The sequence below is a fragment of the Capra hircus genome, chromosome 4 (genome assembly GCF_001704415.2).
Source record: "Capra hircus breed San Clemente chromosome 4, ASM170441v1, whole genome shotgun sequence".
Lineage (NCBI taxonomy): Eukaryota > Metazoa > Chordata > Mammalia > Artiodactyla > Bovidae > Capra > Capra hircus.
This window is the reverse complement of record NC_030811.1, coordinates 22597921-22614257: the sequence shown is the minus strand read 5'-3', so window position 1 is coordinate 22614257 and position 16337 is coordinate 22597921. Positions and strand designations below refer to the sequence as shown.

Genomic DNA, 16337 nt, shown 5'->3' with positions numbered 1-16337 from the left:
GCCAGATCTTAGAGAGCGAAGGGGAAATGGCAGTATTGAGGCTGGAGGGGTAGAGAGAAGCCATGCCATGAAGGGCCCGTGGGTTATACGAGAATGATTGGTTATAGAAGCATGAATGGGAAGAGTGTAGAAGTGGCAGTTTCCTTAGTCACCAATCCTTGGATGCATAGTCTTTTACCAGTTAGCTTATTAAAGGAGCAAACCAATTCAGATTATTTTAAACATCACATAAATCAAAATATAGATTATAAACCAGAAAGAAGATTTCTGTCACTATTGTCGTTATTGTTTACAGCCAACAACAACTTGGAGCTGTTAGTAACTGGAAGGACAATATGTAGTGATGAGATCTGGAAACTCGTAGTTGGATATATCCTCCTAAACAGAAATATTGTCATCATTAAGTATTAGGAAAAGCCCCTCCCTCCACAGTTATTGCTGTGTGTCTTGCTGAGGGGATGTGGTGGAGCATGTCTGAAGTGATAGATGGATTTACTTTTTTCTTTCAAATTCTTCCTAAAGCAGTTTCCCAGGACCCTAGGCTATTTGTAGCATCTCTGACGCATCCCTAGTCCAAGGGCTGAAACAGTACACACACAGAGACCACATTCTCCAAACTAAAGTTTTTTGGTTTTTCCTGAGTTGAGAATTTATTTTTACAGCTTAAAACTTAAAATTAGCAATTTAGTTGTGTGTGTATATATATATTTATGGATTGTCATTAAAGAAAAATAAAACAATTAGGGGAAATTAGGAGTGTTTTTATAGAAAAGTCTGAGATCTTCAGTCTTTAGAACCATGAGAATGAAGATACAGTAATGTAGTAATAGAGACTGTATTCTGATTCAGCATTACCAAATCAGGCTTTTGAGCCATTATCCTGCATTATAATTCTATTCTGTCTTTTCACCTTGTTCTGAATGTGCATCAGTTCATCTGATAACCATCTGTTGTGCACCTGCAATGTGCCAGATACCTTCTCCTAGGCAGTAGAGATATGAAGGTGTAGTCACCTATCAAAAGGAATTTGTAATGTGATGAAAGAGACTATAAGTAAGGAAGTGACAGACAAACAAATATCATGATATTGTTTATACGTGGAATCTTTTAAAAGGGTACAAATGAGCTTATCTACAAAGCAAAAATAGAGTTCTAGGTACAGAAAACAAGCTTATGGTTATTTAGGGGTTAAGTAGGGGAGGGATAAATTGGAAGATCAGGATTGACATATACACACTACTATATATAAAATAGATAACTAATATGGACCTGCAGAGTAGCATAGGGAACTCTACTCAATACTCTGTAATGACCTGTATGGGAAAATAATCTAAAAAAGAGCAGCTATATGTATATGTATATATGTGTGTGTGTGTGTGTGTGTGTGTGTGTGTGTGTATGTATATAACTGATTCACATTGCTCTATACCTGAAACTAACATAACAATGTAAATCAACTATACTCCTATTTTAAAAAAAAGCTTACCACTGGTTACTGTACCCCACTAGGATTTGGCCTAAGTGGACAAGGTCTTTAATGTCCAATCATGTTTATTCATTTATTCATTCATTAAAAATTTTAAGTGCAGAACCAAAGAGTTGGTCATTATATACCATCATCTTATTTTACGTTGCTGATATAGCCCTGTAAGAAACTTTAGTTGTTTATTCTTCATAGCAATTTTTTTTTTTTTTTTTTTTGCCTCAGCTATCCTGGAATTTTTTTTTTTTTCCTGTTCTCATTTTTCATGTCAAGCTCAGACTTATTACCTGGTAATAGGTTACAAGAAATGAGAATTGAGTTATTTTTAAACAAATATCAATCATATGTGATATGTTTAATGGCAATTATAATGAATAAAATCAAGGTTTTACTTATGATGAAGTCATTATAGTCACCACTGGCAAATCGCCAAATTAATAATGAGCCAATAAATCATTTGTGATGCCAAAGGGATCAAATAAAAACAGGATTGACCTTGTTAGACATTTGATATTTTCAGTATTTATCTGTCAGAGCCACTGATTTGGAAATGGTTATAAATTCTTGGAAAATGGAATCTTTTTCCCCTGTAAAAATGCCCATCATTTGGCAAACTACAGTGTCATTTTCCTTGAAGAGAATGTAGTGATTGATTATCCAGAGTGCTATCATGACAAGGTAAACCAAGCAAATAGCTGGAAAATTGTATATAATCATATAGCATCACATAGGCTCTGTGTTGAGCACAACCATTAGAATTAAACCGTGGCATTCTAATCATTCCCGGCAGGTACTTTCTGTTTACCCCAAAACCTTTATCTCCAGGGAATATTTCTATGTGCTTCCAATCTCCCCTTCCCCTCCAACTGATATCAGCACAATTCTAGTCGCCCAAAAGCCCTGGGATAAATATAGACCAAACTGAATCCACCCAAAGAGACTTCAAAACGCAAAGATGTGTGTGTCTAGCATCCTTCACATATATGATATCCCTCACATTATTTATATGAGTTAACATTATTAGTCCTGTTTCTTTGATTAGTAGTACTGTGCTGAAGATCCTAAGAAATTACAGAATACGTGAAGAAAGAGAAGGATAGGAAGGTTATGTTTTGTTGTTGTTTTTTTAAGTTGGCTGAATTTAAGATTTTTTTATTTGGAGAGTAATTGCTTTACAATGTTGTGTTTGTTTCTGCTGTACAACAGTGTGAATCAGCTGTGACTATATACATATCCACTCCCTCATAAGCCTCCCTCCCACCCTCCTGCCTCCCACCTGTGAGCAGGCACTGACATATATACACTGCCGTGTGTGAAATAGACAGCTAGAGGGAAGCTGCTGTGTGACACAGGGAAGGTTTCAGAAAAGAAGGACACTAGTGTCACTTTTGAGAAGTCGATAGTCTAATCAGGAGGAACAAACACGCCTGAGACGACCTGGAACAGTAACACAGTATTCCCGAAGTCTGCAAGCACCAAGGTACCAACTGAGTGATGAAGGGCCGTAGAGGACCATCACGTTCTCCTTGGTTACCAGAAGGCTCAGATAGAGCCATCGGAAAGGGAGGAGCTCCCCAAAACTGTCCCAGAGTGGATTATCAATAGCGTCATTGGAAGTAGAACCAGGCCCTTTCTCTCAGTGATCTGAGCCATCTGCTTGCGCTCATCTTCCCTGCAGTGTTTCAGATTTTAAACGGCCTTTGTTAGGATGGCTGGAGTCCACTCTCCTTTATTAATTGCTGTCCACGTGTGGTAGGATATCCTGTGTTCTTAATCAGGATGAGGATTTTTGATTCTTCATAGCAGCATAGGGACATGTAGCTGAGCAGAATCAATTGCTGTCACTCACTCACAAACACCAAGGAACAGAATTATGGATCAGGGTGAAGCTGCAGTGCTTTAATCTTAAAATCAATACAGAAAAGGAAGTTGAACTTGTGGGGATTCTATAGAGACTGTAATTTGGTTTCCCATGGAGTTTTCCCTACACGATGTAACTGCTCCTTCCTTTTCATCTTCTGATTATTTTACTTGGGGTGTGGGGAGAGGAGAGGCAAAGAAGAAACTTCTAGAACCAAATTAGCCTAAATAAGCACGTACGCGTAAACTCATAACTTAAGCTGGTCCCCCACTGTGTTGAGAAAAGCTGTACACTTTTGTCCATTCTTTTTGTCTGTAGAAGAAAGAAAACCAAAACCCTGTACCCCATAGTCTGTATTTAAGCATAATAAAATGCCTTTGATTATTTCAAAAGTTACTGTCAGACTGGAAAAAAAATTTTAATGTTCACTTTTCTGGCTCAGTCTGGAATTCTATATAAATAAATACATATTCATCAAACCAGCTATTGACCAAAGGATTCCAAAATACTAAGCATACGATTAATATTTACTCCAGTGTAATTGTGCTCTTTGGGAAAGAGGCACAAACAAATGGTTTGAACAATTATACCTTTTCCTTTTTTCTGGCGTGGCTTGCCACCTTTTTCTTATTCTTAAGCAAAAATTTAGAATTTATTGAAAATGTCTCTTTTTAGATATAGCATTGTTTCACTGCACAGTATTATTAGTCTCTAAAGATGGGTTTATTTTTTCCCTTGGATATCCCTTTAATTCGCTTTTAAAACACATCTGTTTGGACACTGCTTCTACAGGGACAAAAACAAGAAGCACCATGATCTCATGAGAAATGTTTCTAAAGCGCAATGGAGTAGTGAAAAGATTGAAGTCTGGAGTCCCTGCTTTGCTTTTTTCTTTCTCTAAGCCTGTTTCCTCCTTTTTACACTGGGGATGGTTAAGGGATTCAATTGATAGGTTTGTTGAGAGGATTAAATGAGATAAAGCATGTACAGTGTCTAGCTCAGTACTCTGCACTTGTAAGAATCCGAAAGTGTTCATGATTATCATTATTATGTGAGTTTCAAGTGAGGGTAACATATGCTGTATATGTGAAAACATTCTACAAGCTGTAAGGCACAATACAAATGTTATTTGGTATCCTTAATAGATTGATGGTTTTGAAACTTTTAAAAACAACTCCTGGAAGGCTTTTTCTTCAGGCTGCCTGTCATGGATCCCTAATCTGAAAGTAGAACCCTGAGGATGATAAATCCAACTGCAACTGAATATATATTTCCTTTCTTAAAAGCCACAGAGATATCTTGTGAATGCCAAGAATTTCGTGAAATCAATTTGAAATTCCCTGTCCTGTGTCCTTCCATAAAAAAACACCTTCTCAGGTCTTGGGAGGATCAGCACTATGTAAGATGCTTATTTCTTTTTTCGTGAGTAGTTTTAAATGTCATGTCCTTCTAGGAAAGTTCAGGTGTCTTAAGTGATAACATCCTTTAGCTGTCCTTCCTTGTCCTACACATTACCTGAGTCAAAACCCTCATCAGCTTCTGTGTCCTCTCTGTGTTCTTTTCCAGAGCACAATCATTGTGGAGAAGACAGTACAAGACCTCATGAACCTGATGCACGACTTGAGTGCCTACTCAGATCAGTTCCTCAACATGGTGTGCGTGAAGCTGCAGGAGTACAAGGACACCTGCGCTACAGCCTACAGGTAAAGCGTCTGTGGAGCTAAACAAAGTCAGTTTAGAACTTGACCATTGGGGCAGTGGGTGATACTGCCTTCATAGCCCAAATTTCCACCATTATAGAAAGGGACTGTCCTTCAGTTTGTCAAGAAGCCTGATGAGAACATATACTAAAGCAACAGTCTCCTAGACACAGACGTGTGTATCAACAGAGAGTGGAAGGGACAAAGGGACAGAGCCACTTAGGACTCCACTGAGTGGCTTAGATGAAGTGTCAGCCTTGATTTTTACAAACATCTAGAATCACAAGGTGTGTCTTCCTCAAGGAAATTCCAGATCTTGATTAACCCCTCTTGTGATTCTAGAAGATCTTTAAAGAAAGCAATTTTGAACTCTTAGCAACCCTTAACAATCCATACCGTTTTCTTTTAGTTAGTACAAATGTAGTCCTCCCAATATTTGATCTATATAGCGTTCCTACTGTCATGGAAGGATGGTTAATCTGTTTTTAGCATCAGTGGAGATGAAAGGTCATTGTTATAAACTTGAAACCTTTCGTTTTCCTCCGATTTCTTTCTTCTGAGTTCAAAATTCTCTTTGAGCTTGTGGAAGAGATCATAGCACTTCTTGTAAAAAGCTAATAATAGGAACAAATTATGGTCTAGTTGACAAGTTCAGGTGTCTTAAGTGATAAGTGACAATTAGGGGAGAAAAGAATGTATTATAAAATGCTAAATTTTATGTGCTACATAATTAAGGACAGACAGTATAGCATAGCATCAGGTACTCCTTGTACACTAGAGACTGTAAAAGCAGAAGGAATCAAACATTAAAGAGAGTGACAGGCTGGAGTCAAGAGAAATCTCACAGAAGGTGAGACAGATTCAGAACCTTAGAAAGATGGATGAGATTAGGGAGGTGGAAAGAAGAAATAGGAGCATTGCAGGGATAAAGAATCACATGGATGGTTGAGGAGGGAGAGGTTTGAATGGAACAGAGTTCCTAAGAAGAAGTAGGAAATAATGTTGAATAGGAAAAGTAAGACCATATAACAAAGGATCTTAAAAAAGAAGACTTGGAAATTTAGTTGTTGAATAGTAGATGATAAGGAGCCATTATAAGTAAGCCAGGAAGCAGTGTTTAGGGAAGATTAATCTGGCCAAGGGATGTAACACAGATTAATGCTTAACCTCCTTAACTCCAACAATAAATAATATTTATCCACAGTTACATGAACCAAAAAAAAAAAAAAGTCATTTCACTGAAAGATGTACTCCCAATAATATTTTTTTGTTGTTCAATAATTATTCATCAACAGTGTGAATACATTTAGATTAAAATCATACATATAATCAACATATATGTTATACTCAATTGTGTAATTGTGATACACAAGTGATAGTTCTAATGGCACATCAAACAAAAATATGTTAACATTTAGTATCTTGATAAGTAAAATTTTGATTTAAATTTTTAGATTTTAGATGAACTTTTTTGCAGAAACTATAAATAGATTAATAATAAAATAATTTTGAGCATTAAGATATATTCCATTAGGATAAAACTTGGTGAGGAAATGAAATAGAAATAATACTTCAAAGAGAAAAATGAAAAATATTTAACCATTAATAATAATGAAGTCGCTTAGTTGTGTCCAACTCTTTGAGATCCCATGGGCTGTAGCTTGACAGGCTCTTCTGTCCATGGAATTCTCCAGGCCATAACACTGGATTGGGTAGCTGTTCCCTTCTTCAGGGGATCTTCCCAACAAAGGAATCAAACCAGGGTCTTCTACATTGCAGACAAATTCTTTACCAGCTGAACTACAAGCTTATTTTCATATATTTTAAATGTATTGTGGTGGATATCAAATCCCTAAGGTACTGAGATTCTATTGGTTACACTTAAAATAGTGATTTAAAGTATCAATATTTCAGTTCAGTTCAGTTCAGTCGCTCAGTCATGTCCGACTCTTTGCGACCCCATGAATTGCAGCATACCAGGCCTCCCTGTCCATCACCAACTCCTGGAGTTCACTCAGACTCACGTCCATCTATCTGGTCAGTGATGCCATCCAGCCATCTCATCCTCTGTCATCCCCTTCTCCTCCTGCCCCCAATCCCTCCCAGCATCAGAGTCTTTTCCAATGAGTCAACTCTTCACATGAGGTGGCCAAAGTACTGGAGCTTCAGCTTTAGCATCATTCCTTCCAATGAACACCCAGGGCTGATCTCCTTTAGGATGGACTGGTTGGATCTCCTTGCAGTCCAAGGGCCCCTCAAGAGTCTTCTCCAATACCACAGTTCAAAAGCATCAATTCTTCAGTGCTCAGCTTTCTTCACAGTCCAACTGTCACATCCATACATGACCACTGGAAAAACCATAGCCTTGACTAGACAGAACTTTGTTGGCAAAGTAATGTCTCTGCTTTTCAATATGCTGTCTAAGTTGGTCATAACCTTTCTTCCAAGGAGTAAGCGTCTTTTAATTTCGTGGCTGCAATCACCATCTGCAGTGATTTTGGAGCCCCCAAAAATAGTCTTTATAAGGTGCCAAAAATTATGTATTTTATAACCATTGAACTCATGCTTAAAAAAAGAAAAAAAATACCCTAAATTTCAATTTTAAAATTTGGGAGAGAATACAGTTTTTCCAAATTCCTTTAAGAGATACACATAAAAATTTTAAAAGCCATTGCCCTTGTTAGTTGCTCTTAGTTAGTTGTCTAAGAGTGGAATTTCTGGACCAAAGCTGTATTTTCAACTTTACAAAACCAAATTCCATAATGGTTGTACCAATGTCACATTAACCAAATGAAAGTCAAAAAACATATTTTAAAAATCAGTTTTTACATTTACTTTAAGTGGCATTGAATTTTAAGATTTTTTTTTTAAGCAAGGTATGTCTTTTCTTTCTTATATTTCATTAAGGGCAACCCATAATTTCTAACAAATAGTAATGCCAATGAGTATTAATTATAATGGAGATTGTATAGCTTACTAAATCCACAGAGCACAGTGATCACTGTTGAACATTCTTGTTTTGAAATGATACTCAGACTGAGTATAGTTCTTTTTCCTGGAGTGTTCCCAAATCAGTTTCATCCTTACACGTGAACATCCCTTCAGATTCGTGAAGATGACTGTCATGGTCCATTTAGTAGTTTTGGTTTTTTCACTCCAGACTGAACATCCTTGGTTTCTGATACATCCTGGGTCCACAAACCATCCTACTCTCCTTCCTTCATCACCATTAGCCTGGCAGTGTCTATCTTAAAAAAGGAGCACTCCGCTCTGAGCCCAGTGTTCCAGATGTGCTCTCATACTTCAGCAAAACCACTGCCTTCTTTTTGTAGGACCCAGTGCCGAAACACACCCTTCATTGCGTGTGAATGTGCAGGACTAAAGTAGTCAGTTGCAGATTATATCTTTAATGAGCTTACATTTTTGGTAAAGCATAGAAAGGAAACTAGGAGACAAAGAAAGCAGGCATGTATACCCACAGCATCAATTTATGATGGAAAATACAGTAAGATAGGCAATGACGACATGCTCTAGGGAAGAAGAAATTACAGAGGAAAAGAAAGACACAGACTTGGACTTGTGAAGAATGCGTAGGATTTTAAAAATATTTGTTTATTTGCCTGCATCTTTAGTTGCAGCATGCAAACTCTTAGTTGTGGCATGCAGGATGTAGTTCTCTGACCAGGAATCAAACCTGGGACCCCTGCGTTGGGTGCATTGGGTATGCAGAGTCTTAGCTACTAGACCACCAGGGAAGTCCCTAAAACAAGGAGGATTTAGACAGGATTTAAGCTGAAGGGGCTGAAGGAATGAAGGAACCAGAACAATGTCAAGAAGGTAGGGAAGAGCAGGAAAAGGATGAACAAAAGATGAATATTTGGGTTTTGGAAAAGATGGCCAAGCCAAAATAGAAGCTGTTGAATACCAGGTTCAAGGAACTTGACCTTTTAAAGTTAGGTAGTGGGAACCACTGAAGATGAATAAACAGAGAATGCCAGGGCAGACCTGTGCTTTAGGGAGATGTTTCTGAGCTTGAGTAAGATGATGGATTGGAAAGGCAAGAGTGTGGAGGTATAGTGGAGAGAGGCAGAGCGCCTGAATTAGAGGAGATGTGGGGGAAATGGAGGGGAAAGGGCAGACCAAGAGACACGAGGGGGTGAATTTGTAGGACATGGTCACTGTCTGGCTGTAGAGGGTAGGAAAGTGTAAGAAGAAATACTAGCTGAAATTGGCCTTATCTTTTCTAAGCTGTATTTGAAGGAAATTTTTTTTTAACTTAAATTCAAGATTTCACATGTAGCCATTGGACTTAATGTTATTTTTAGCTCATCATTTCAGTCTATTGAGATATTTTTGAATCCTAATTCTGTCATCAAAATAATCATAGCTATTCCTCTAAGTTCCATGTCATTCTTGATTTTATAAGCAATCTTTTGGTTTCTTTGCCTGTGTCATTTAAAAAATGTTTGACGGGACAGGGCTAAATTAAGAACTTTGCGCTGTATATCTCTCAAGACTTCTGTTGAGATTGATGTCCATATACTAGTCAGTGCTTCAGGGGTTCATATGTTTTTCTCACTATAAACCCTGGACTATAGCTCAAGAGCAGTCTCTGGGGCCTGAATTTCAATACCAGTTTTGTCACCTGTTAGCTTTGACCTTGAACCGAGTTACTCAGCCTCTCTGTGCCTTACTTTTCTCATCTACAGAAAGAGAAAATAATAGTTCTTCTCTCATAGGATTGTTTTGAAAAAGTCAACTTTTTAGAGCTGTCTTAGCGAAATAGTAAGCCCCCTCCCAAATGATTAGCTATTCATATTGTTCTGATAATGACAATGATGATGATGACAAAGATTACCTTTACTACCATCCATGATCAATGCCCCTATATTTCATCATGCATCCTATCAGAGACTTAGATTTCTTACTAGTGTCCTTCCGGTTCTGATCCTTATAATGCAGCTAACCCTTCTTTCTGTATCTCCATGATGGGCATTAGAAGACAGCAGTAGACAGTACCTGGTTCTTTGTTCTGGAATCCTCTCAACCCTTCACTTTTAGGATTCATCACCTCCTGCTTTGCCAGACTTTTTGTTAAGAACGCTCCATCTTAGAAACAAAGTCTCTTGACTTTGAGCCAAATTTTACCATTTCTTCATGCAGGTCAGTGACCGTACCCAGTTAGGAAAGGAACGAAGTCATGTTACTTGTTTAATTGTGAGATCTTCCTGTCTCCTAGGGAGTACCACCTCCTAATTGTTCACAAACCATCATTAATAATCCATTCTAGAATTTTTGTCTATAGTTCCAAACTTACCCAATTTCTGTAATTTACCTTCCTTTATGAACATCAGGCCATTTGTTCTCAGGAATTTTTTTATCTGCCAGGATACATCTAAGATTATCAGCAGTGGTTCTATGAGTCTATGCTTTGAATTATTTCTGTGCCCCAAGGTTCTTGCCTAAATTTATTAAACCTATCAAAATATTATTTAATTTCAGTTACTTTTGATGCAGTTAATTACTTGATCCTTAAAACAGTTCATTTGCTTGGTCTCTAGAATTTCATTCATTTAATGAATGATCATTGAGTAGTTATCCCAGGATTTGTAGATACAGCAGTGAACCAAACAGAAAATATACTGCTTTCATAGGGTTTATACTCTGTTGGAGATGATAGAGAGAATACATAAATCCATAAAGAATTTTAGAAAATAGTAAGCCCTGCGGGGGTAAATGAAGTAGAGTCAATAGCCCCTGGGATATAGGAGAAGAAGGTTGCAGTTTTCAGTAGGGTGCCCCAGTAGGCCCTGTCATGTTGAAGTTTGATAAAAGACTGGAAGGAGTTTGGGGAGTTAGAGAAGATTATCTGGAAAGAATGCCCTGGCAAAGGACAGAGGCCCTCAAGCATGACTACACATGACACTTTTCAGAACCAACATGGAGGCCAGTGTGTCTGGGGTAAACTGAGCAGGAAGGAACTAGAAAGATATCCGAAAGGGAACAGAGGGCCAGGCCGCGTAGGGCCTTGTAGGCCACTGCAGGGCTGTTGACTTCTATTCTGATTAAAACAGGAGCCATTGCAAGAGCTGTGCCTACAAGCAGATATGGTCTAATTTTTATTTTAAAATATAAGTACTGAGAATAGTCTGTAGGGGTTACACAGATGGAAGCATGGAGGCTGAGGGCCTGTTGTGGTCATCCAGGTGAGGATTGCAGCTCATACTGGTTAGCAGCAGCACAGGGGGTGAGAACTGCTTGACTTCTGAATGCATGGTTGATCTTGGAACAGCCCAAGTTTCTACTGCATGGGTCTGCTACTAATATGCACATTTTTTTCAATAAATACAGTACCTGGATTTTCATTCTGCACATCTTTAAGTGTGGGGGAAAGTTTGTGTTTGATTCCAGCATGTGGAATCAAAAAACTTAGGGTTTGGGTCCTGATTCTGTCCAGACTGTTTCAGTTTCCTGCCCTTGGGTGAGTCACTAATCAATCTTTGGTTTTTGAGACAGAAATAGCATATGGATTTTTAACTGTGCCGGAAGTCAGTGCCCCAACCCCTGCATTGCTCAAAGATCGACTATATTTGTAAGGGCCAGCCAGCACAACTCCCTCCCAGACTGGATAGAGTGTGAGAGAAAGAAAGCTTTCAAAAATGATTCAGGATTTTTCATTTAAATGGTGAAAAGTCAGAGTTGCCACTATTGAGATGGAGAACATGTCAGGTTTGGGGGCAGTAGATAAGATTTCAATTTGGAGTGTGTATTAGGCAATCACATGGAGATATGGGATGGGCAATTGGATATATGTATCAAAAGGAAAGAAGTCTGCCCTGGAGATAGGTATTCTCCGCCACCAACATATAAATAGGGTATATAAATGGTATTTAAAACTATGGACTACATGAAATCTCTAGGGGATTGAGTATTACTATGACAGAGAAAAGGACTGTGGAATTTAAGCAGTTTGTAAGATGAGGAGAAACCAGCAAAGGAGACTGAGAAAGCGACCATCAGTGAAGTGGGAGGAAGATGAAGACAGTATGGGGTCCAGGAAACCAAGCAAAGGGGTGGAGGGATCCTTGGGCCCAGTGCTGCTCTGGGATCGTGTTAGAACTCATCTTTGAGTGATAAATGGAACACGGGGCTATTCCTGATTGTCACAAGAGTTGTTTCTATGGACTTATAGATGGGAAACCTGAATTGATAGGGACTTAAAAAAGAATCTGGGAGTAGAGAACTTGTAAATATAGGCAGAACTTTTACCGTGAGTTTTGCTGTGAAAGGAAACAGAGAAATGTAGTGATAGCTGGGGAATTGAGACCACATGAAGGGTTTTTTAATTGTTTTAGCTGTTATTTTAAATAAAAATAAGTGCATGTTTATATTTTAAGAAAATTATTTAGGACAAAAGGAAAATTATCAATGCAGGAGAGAAAGAATGAACATTGCTAAAATTGTGTTTGGGGGTTGGATTCAGTGCAACAAATGTAGTAACTGGCTTTAGGCAGGCTCACAGACAGTTTTGTTCACCATGCTCTGTCCTCACAGGAATGATTTCTGTCATTTATAGTTCACCGTTTCATCCAAACAGTGCACCAATCTATTATACTACTGGGTTGTCCAGAAAGTTCAGTCGATGTTTCCATGCCATCCTGTGGAAAAATCCGAATCCACTTTTTGGCCAATGCAATGCTTTTCTCTTGGAAAATACCCATCACTTTTGGTTCTTGGTATCTTGTGGTCAACAGGTATCGTGATTCCTTCTCCCGAGGGCCTATATCATTTTGGTGTCCTTCCTGGCCAAATTCTCTGGCATGATGTCGACTTACTGGTGCCCACGATCACATCGTTCCCTCTTCAGAGTCTTCTCTGTCATGGTCTACCACAGTTGCTGAATTTCTCTCAGGGTTCGGAAAAGTGCTTCTGTGAAGCTTTGCCAGGGATTAAATAGAAAATCGTTTACGTGGTTGTTACACAACAGCACGCTCACACACACAACACAGAACCCCGTGGTGCCCTGTTACCTGTCACTTAATCAGGCTTTCCAGGCTCGGAAGAAAGTGTTTCCTTATTGTGTGAGTCTGAAGATGTAAAGTGTCCTTACTTCCTCTCTTCCCACGTGTTGCCCTCCCCCAGACTGGCACCTGCTGAGGAGTAATTAGGGCAGTCCTAATTTGGACAGCCAAATCCTGATTACAGTGAGAGGAAAAACAGGAAATGTTCTAGTTTTGCTGCCAGCAAATGGCTGACTTAAATAGAAAGCCATATACAATTCAAATGATCCAAAGTGATATAACATTGGGGAAGGAGGAAGGGAGCGGGGAAATATCGCAATCGGATTCTTTCTCAGCAGATATCTTTTACAGAAAGAATCTGATCCATAAGCTCACAATGCCCTCTGCTGAGAGCTGGAGTGTTTTCCAGGTTTGCCCTGAGAACCCAAGTGTACCACTGGGAGTTTGGAGATCTAAGGAAGGGTCAAAAACATCTCACCTTTCTCTAAGCCCTTCACTCTGGAGAGAAAGCCTGTTATGTATGCTGATGTCATGTTATATGCTTTGGATGAAAAGGTTTCCTAAAAGGGAGATGAGGACTAGAAGTCTACTTCTTACTTAGTCACAACTCTTGAGTCTTAAAAGAGAACTCAGCTGTGAATTCTTGGGTCCTCTGCATTAGTGAGGGGCTTCCCAGGTGGCTCAGTGGTAAAGAATCCACCCACCAATAAGGAGTCACTGGAGACAGGGTTTCGATCCCTGGGTGGGGAAGCCCTGAAGGAGGAAATGGCAACCCACTCCAGTATTCTTGCTGGGAAATCCCATGGACAGAGGAGCTTGCCAGACTGTAGCCCATGGGGTCGCAGAGAGTCAGACACGACTGAGCGACTGAGCATGCATTTATACTGCATTAGCGACAGGCGGCCAGTCTGTTGGTCTGCTACTTGCAAGCTGAGTGTTTCTCTCCCTTTATCATCCCCTTTGTCCTAAGGTACAAGCAGCTGCTCATGTGCCCCCAAATAGTCACTTGAAGATGGAAAATCATTTTTGTAAAGTTTGTCTGTTCCAATTGCACATCAGCTCATTAATCAAATTTCTGGGCCTTCCTGCATTGTGTTGGGCCTGGTAGAAAATACAAATAAAACATCTTCTAATCTTGAAGAATCAGTTGATACAGGACACAGGCATGTTTTTATTAGCAGAAGGTGGAACCCACCCCAGAGCCCACCTTTCGCCACTTCTCCATGGAGGCCTGAGAACTCATACCGAGGCATGAGTGACATGGAGGTGCACTTACCATCAGCAATGGCAGAAGCCAGCTCTGGCACAAGCCTGGACACCTTGTGGGGCTTCAAGATGTTTATCTCATGAAGGAGCAAGTTCCTAACAGACCGAAGAGGATGAGCAAGTGGTAGGGAAGCATGGATGGACGTGATGCATGGGGAAGGGGCTGAGAAATGAAAATGGCTGGGGAGGTCAGTATAGTTAAGAATGAGCAGAAAAGGTTTTTCTTCTTTTAAACTTCCCATGTGAAGTACAGGAACACCATCATGGGTATTCGGGAAGAGGATGACCTATCCTGTCTAATCAAAGTAGTGTCTTCAGAAGCTCTCAGTGGCTACATTGTGCCAAGTAGCAGAAACTAGACACCATGGTTTGTGAAACCCTGTGGATTTGCTGTGCAAAAAGATGCCAGGGTCCTACAGGAATGAGAGTTTAATTGAGCTGATCTCACTGTCTTTGCCAGCTAACTAACTCTGAACCTCGGAAGAGCCAAGGGCTGTGCCAGGGAACCCTAGTCAGCTAGCCTGTCTTCTCGTTTGCCTCTTAAACCAATGCTGTGTCCCCTATTCTTGGCTCATCTACCACTGATACATTCATTTTCATTAAATAGTGAAGAGATTATAAAGATTTCTAAAAATATGTACAGTATCTGATTCACAGAGCACAGTCAGCAAATGAGAGCTTTTATTATGTGCTCCTATAACTTATTAGGCATAGCAGTTTCAATATTTATCCAGCTGTATTATAATTTAAGACTTTTATCATGTGTTATTTGATGTATTTTTGGTTTACATGTCTTTCTCTCTCAAACACTGTGGACTCACAATTTATTTGAGGAGATTTTAAAACACACCACCTGGATTTCTCACATAAGGCTCACAGAATCCTGGACCTGGGCAAGAGTAGTTTTAAAATGTCCCCAAAGTGATTCTTGTATGTGTTACTGATCTGAATTCTGGAGTTCTAGAAGCAAGTTACTGTGTCTTTTTTCCACATAATTGTCCCAACATTTAGCATGATATCTGCATACAGGCCTTTCCCTCATGTTTATTGATCAAGTGAATAACTTTACTTTTCTGTGGGCATGTTAAATCACTTCAGTCATGTCCAACTCTTTGCGACCCCGTGAACTGAAGCCCGCCAGGTTGCTCTGTCCGTGGGATTCTCCAAGCAGGAATACTGGAGTGGGTTGCCATTCCCTTCTCCAGGGGATTTTCCCCACCCAGGGATAAAACATGCATCTCTTATGTCTCCTGCGTTGGCAGGTGGGTTCTTTACCACTAGTGCCACCTGGGAAGCCCAATATTCTTGTGCCCATCAACTGCCTTCCTGTCAAGTACAGATACTGCCCTTCTAACCAGATGTCCCAGGAGTTCCCTAGCAAGCAGCCAGTCTTAATTTCCCCCACCTAACTCACGATGAAGGAGGAGTCAGTTGCAGTCACTTTGAAGCAAAGTAATAAGGACCCAGACTAGAATGGAAATACACACTTGCGAAGGTACATGGTCACTGTGCAAGGGCTCCATAGTTATCTACTCATTTTGTCAGTCACAGCAGTTCTCAAGATTAGATTCTCCCAACCTTACAAATGAAGAAACAGAGGTTCAGAAAGGTTCATACCATGGCTAAGGTCCCAAAGTAAGCAAGTGGTTGTACGTGCATGAGAAGCTAAGACTGGCTCTACAGCCCGAAGAAGAGGAAATGGGAAACTCAAATAATGTTTCAGATCAGAGAGACAGGTTCATTTAGGGTGGAAACTGGGAGTTACCTGGTCTGAGATCTTTTTATAAAGACTTTTATATTTATTTTTAAATTGGCTTATAATTAAAAAAAATCTGAGCCCTGACAGTTGAGGCAGATTTTGTATTCTTGGTCCACTGTGTTAAAATTATTTTTCTTGGTTTTTAAAATATCAAACAGTCGTTGACCCTTCATGTGAGAGCTTATCTATTTAAAGGTCGATATTAAATTATCCCCTAAAAAATTTCAGTAAGCTCTGAAGCTTCAAG

The 16337-nt window shown here is 39.5% G+C and overlaps 1 protein-coding gene across 1 annotated transcript in view; it reads left to right on the top strand.

The window, feature by feature from the left end:
- The window catches only part of EXOC4 (exocyst complex component 4), an 816876-nt gene that overhangs the window by 633912 nt on the left and 166627 nt on the right, over positions 1-16337 (top strand). The window contains exon 12 of the mRNA XM_018046915.1: positions 4911-5047. Within this exon, the coding sequence (XP_017902404.1) occupies positions 4911-5047 (137 nt within the window). The remainder of the gene's footprint in view (positions 1-4910; positions 5048-16337) is intronic.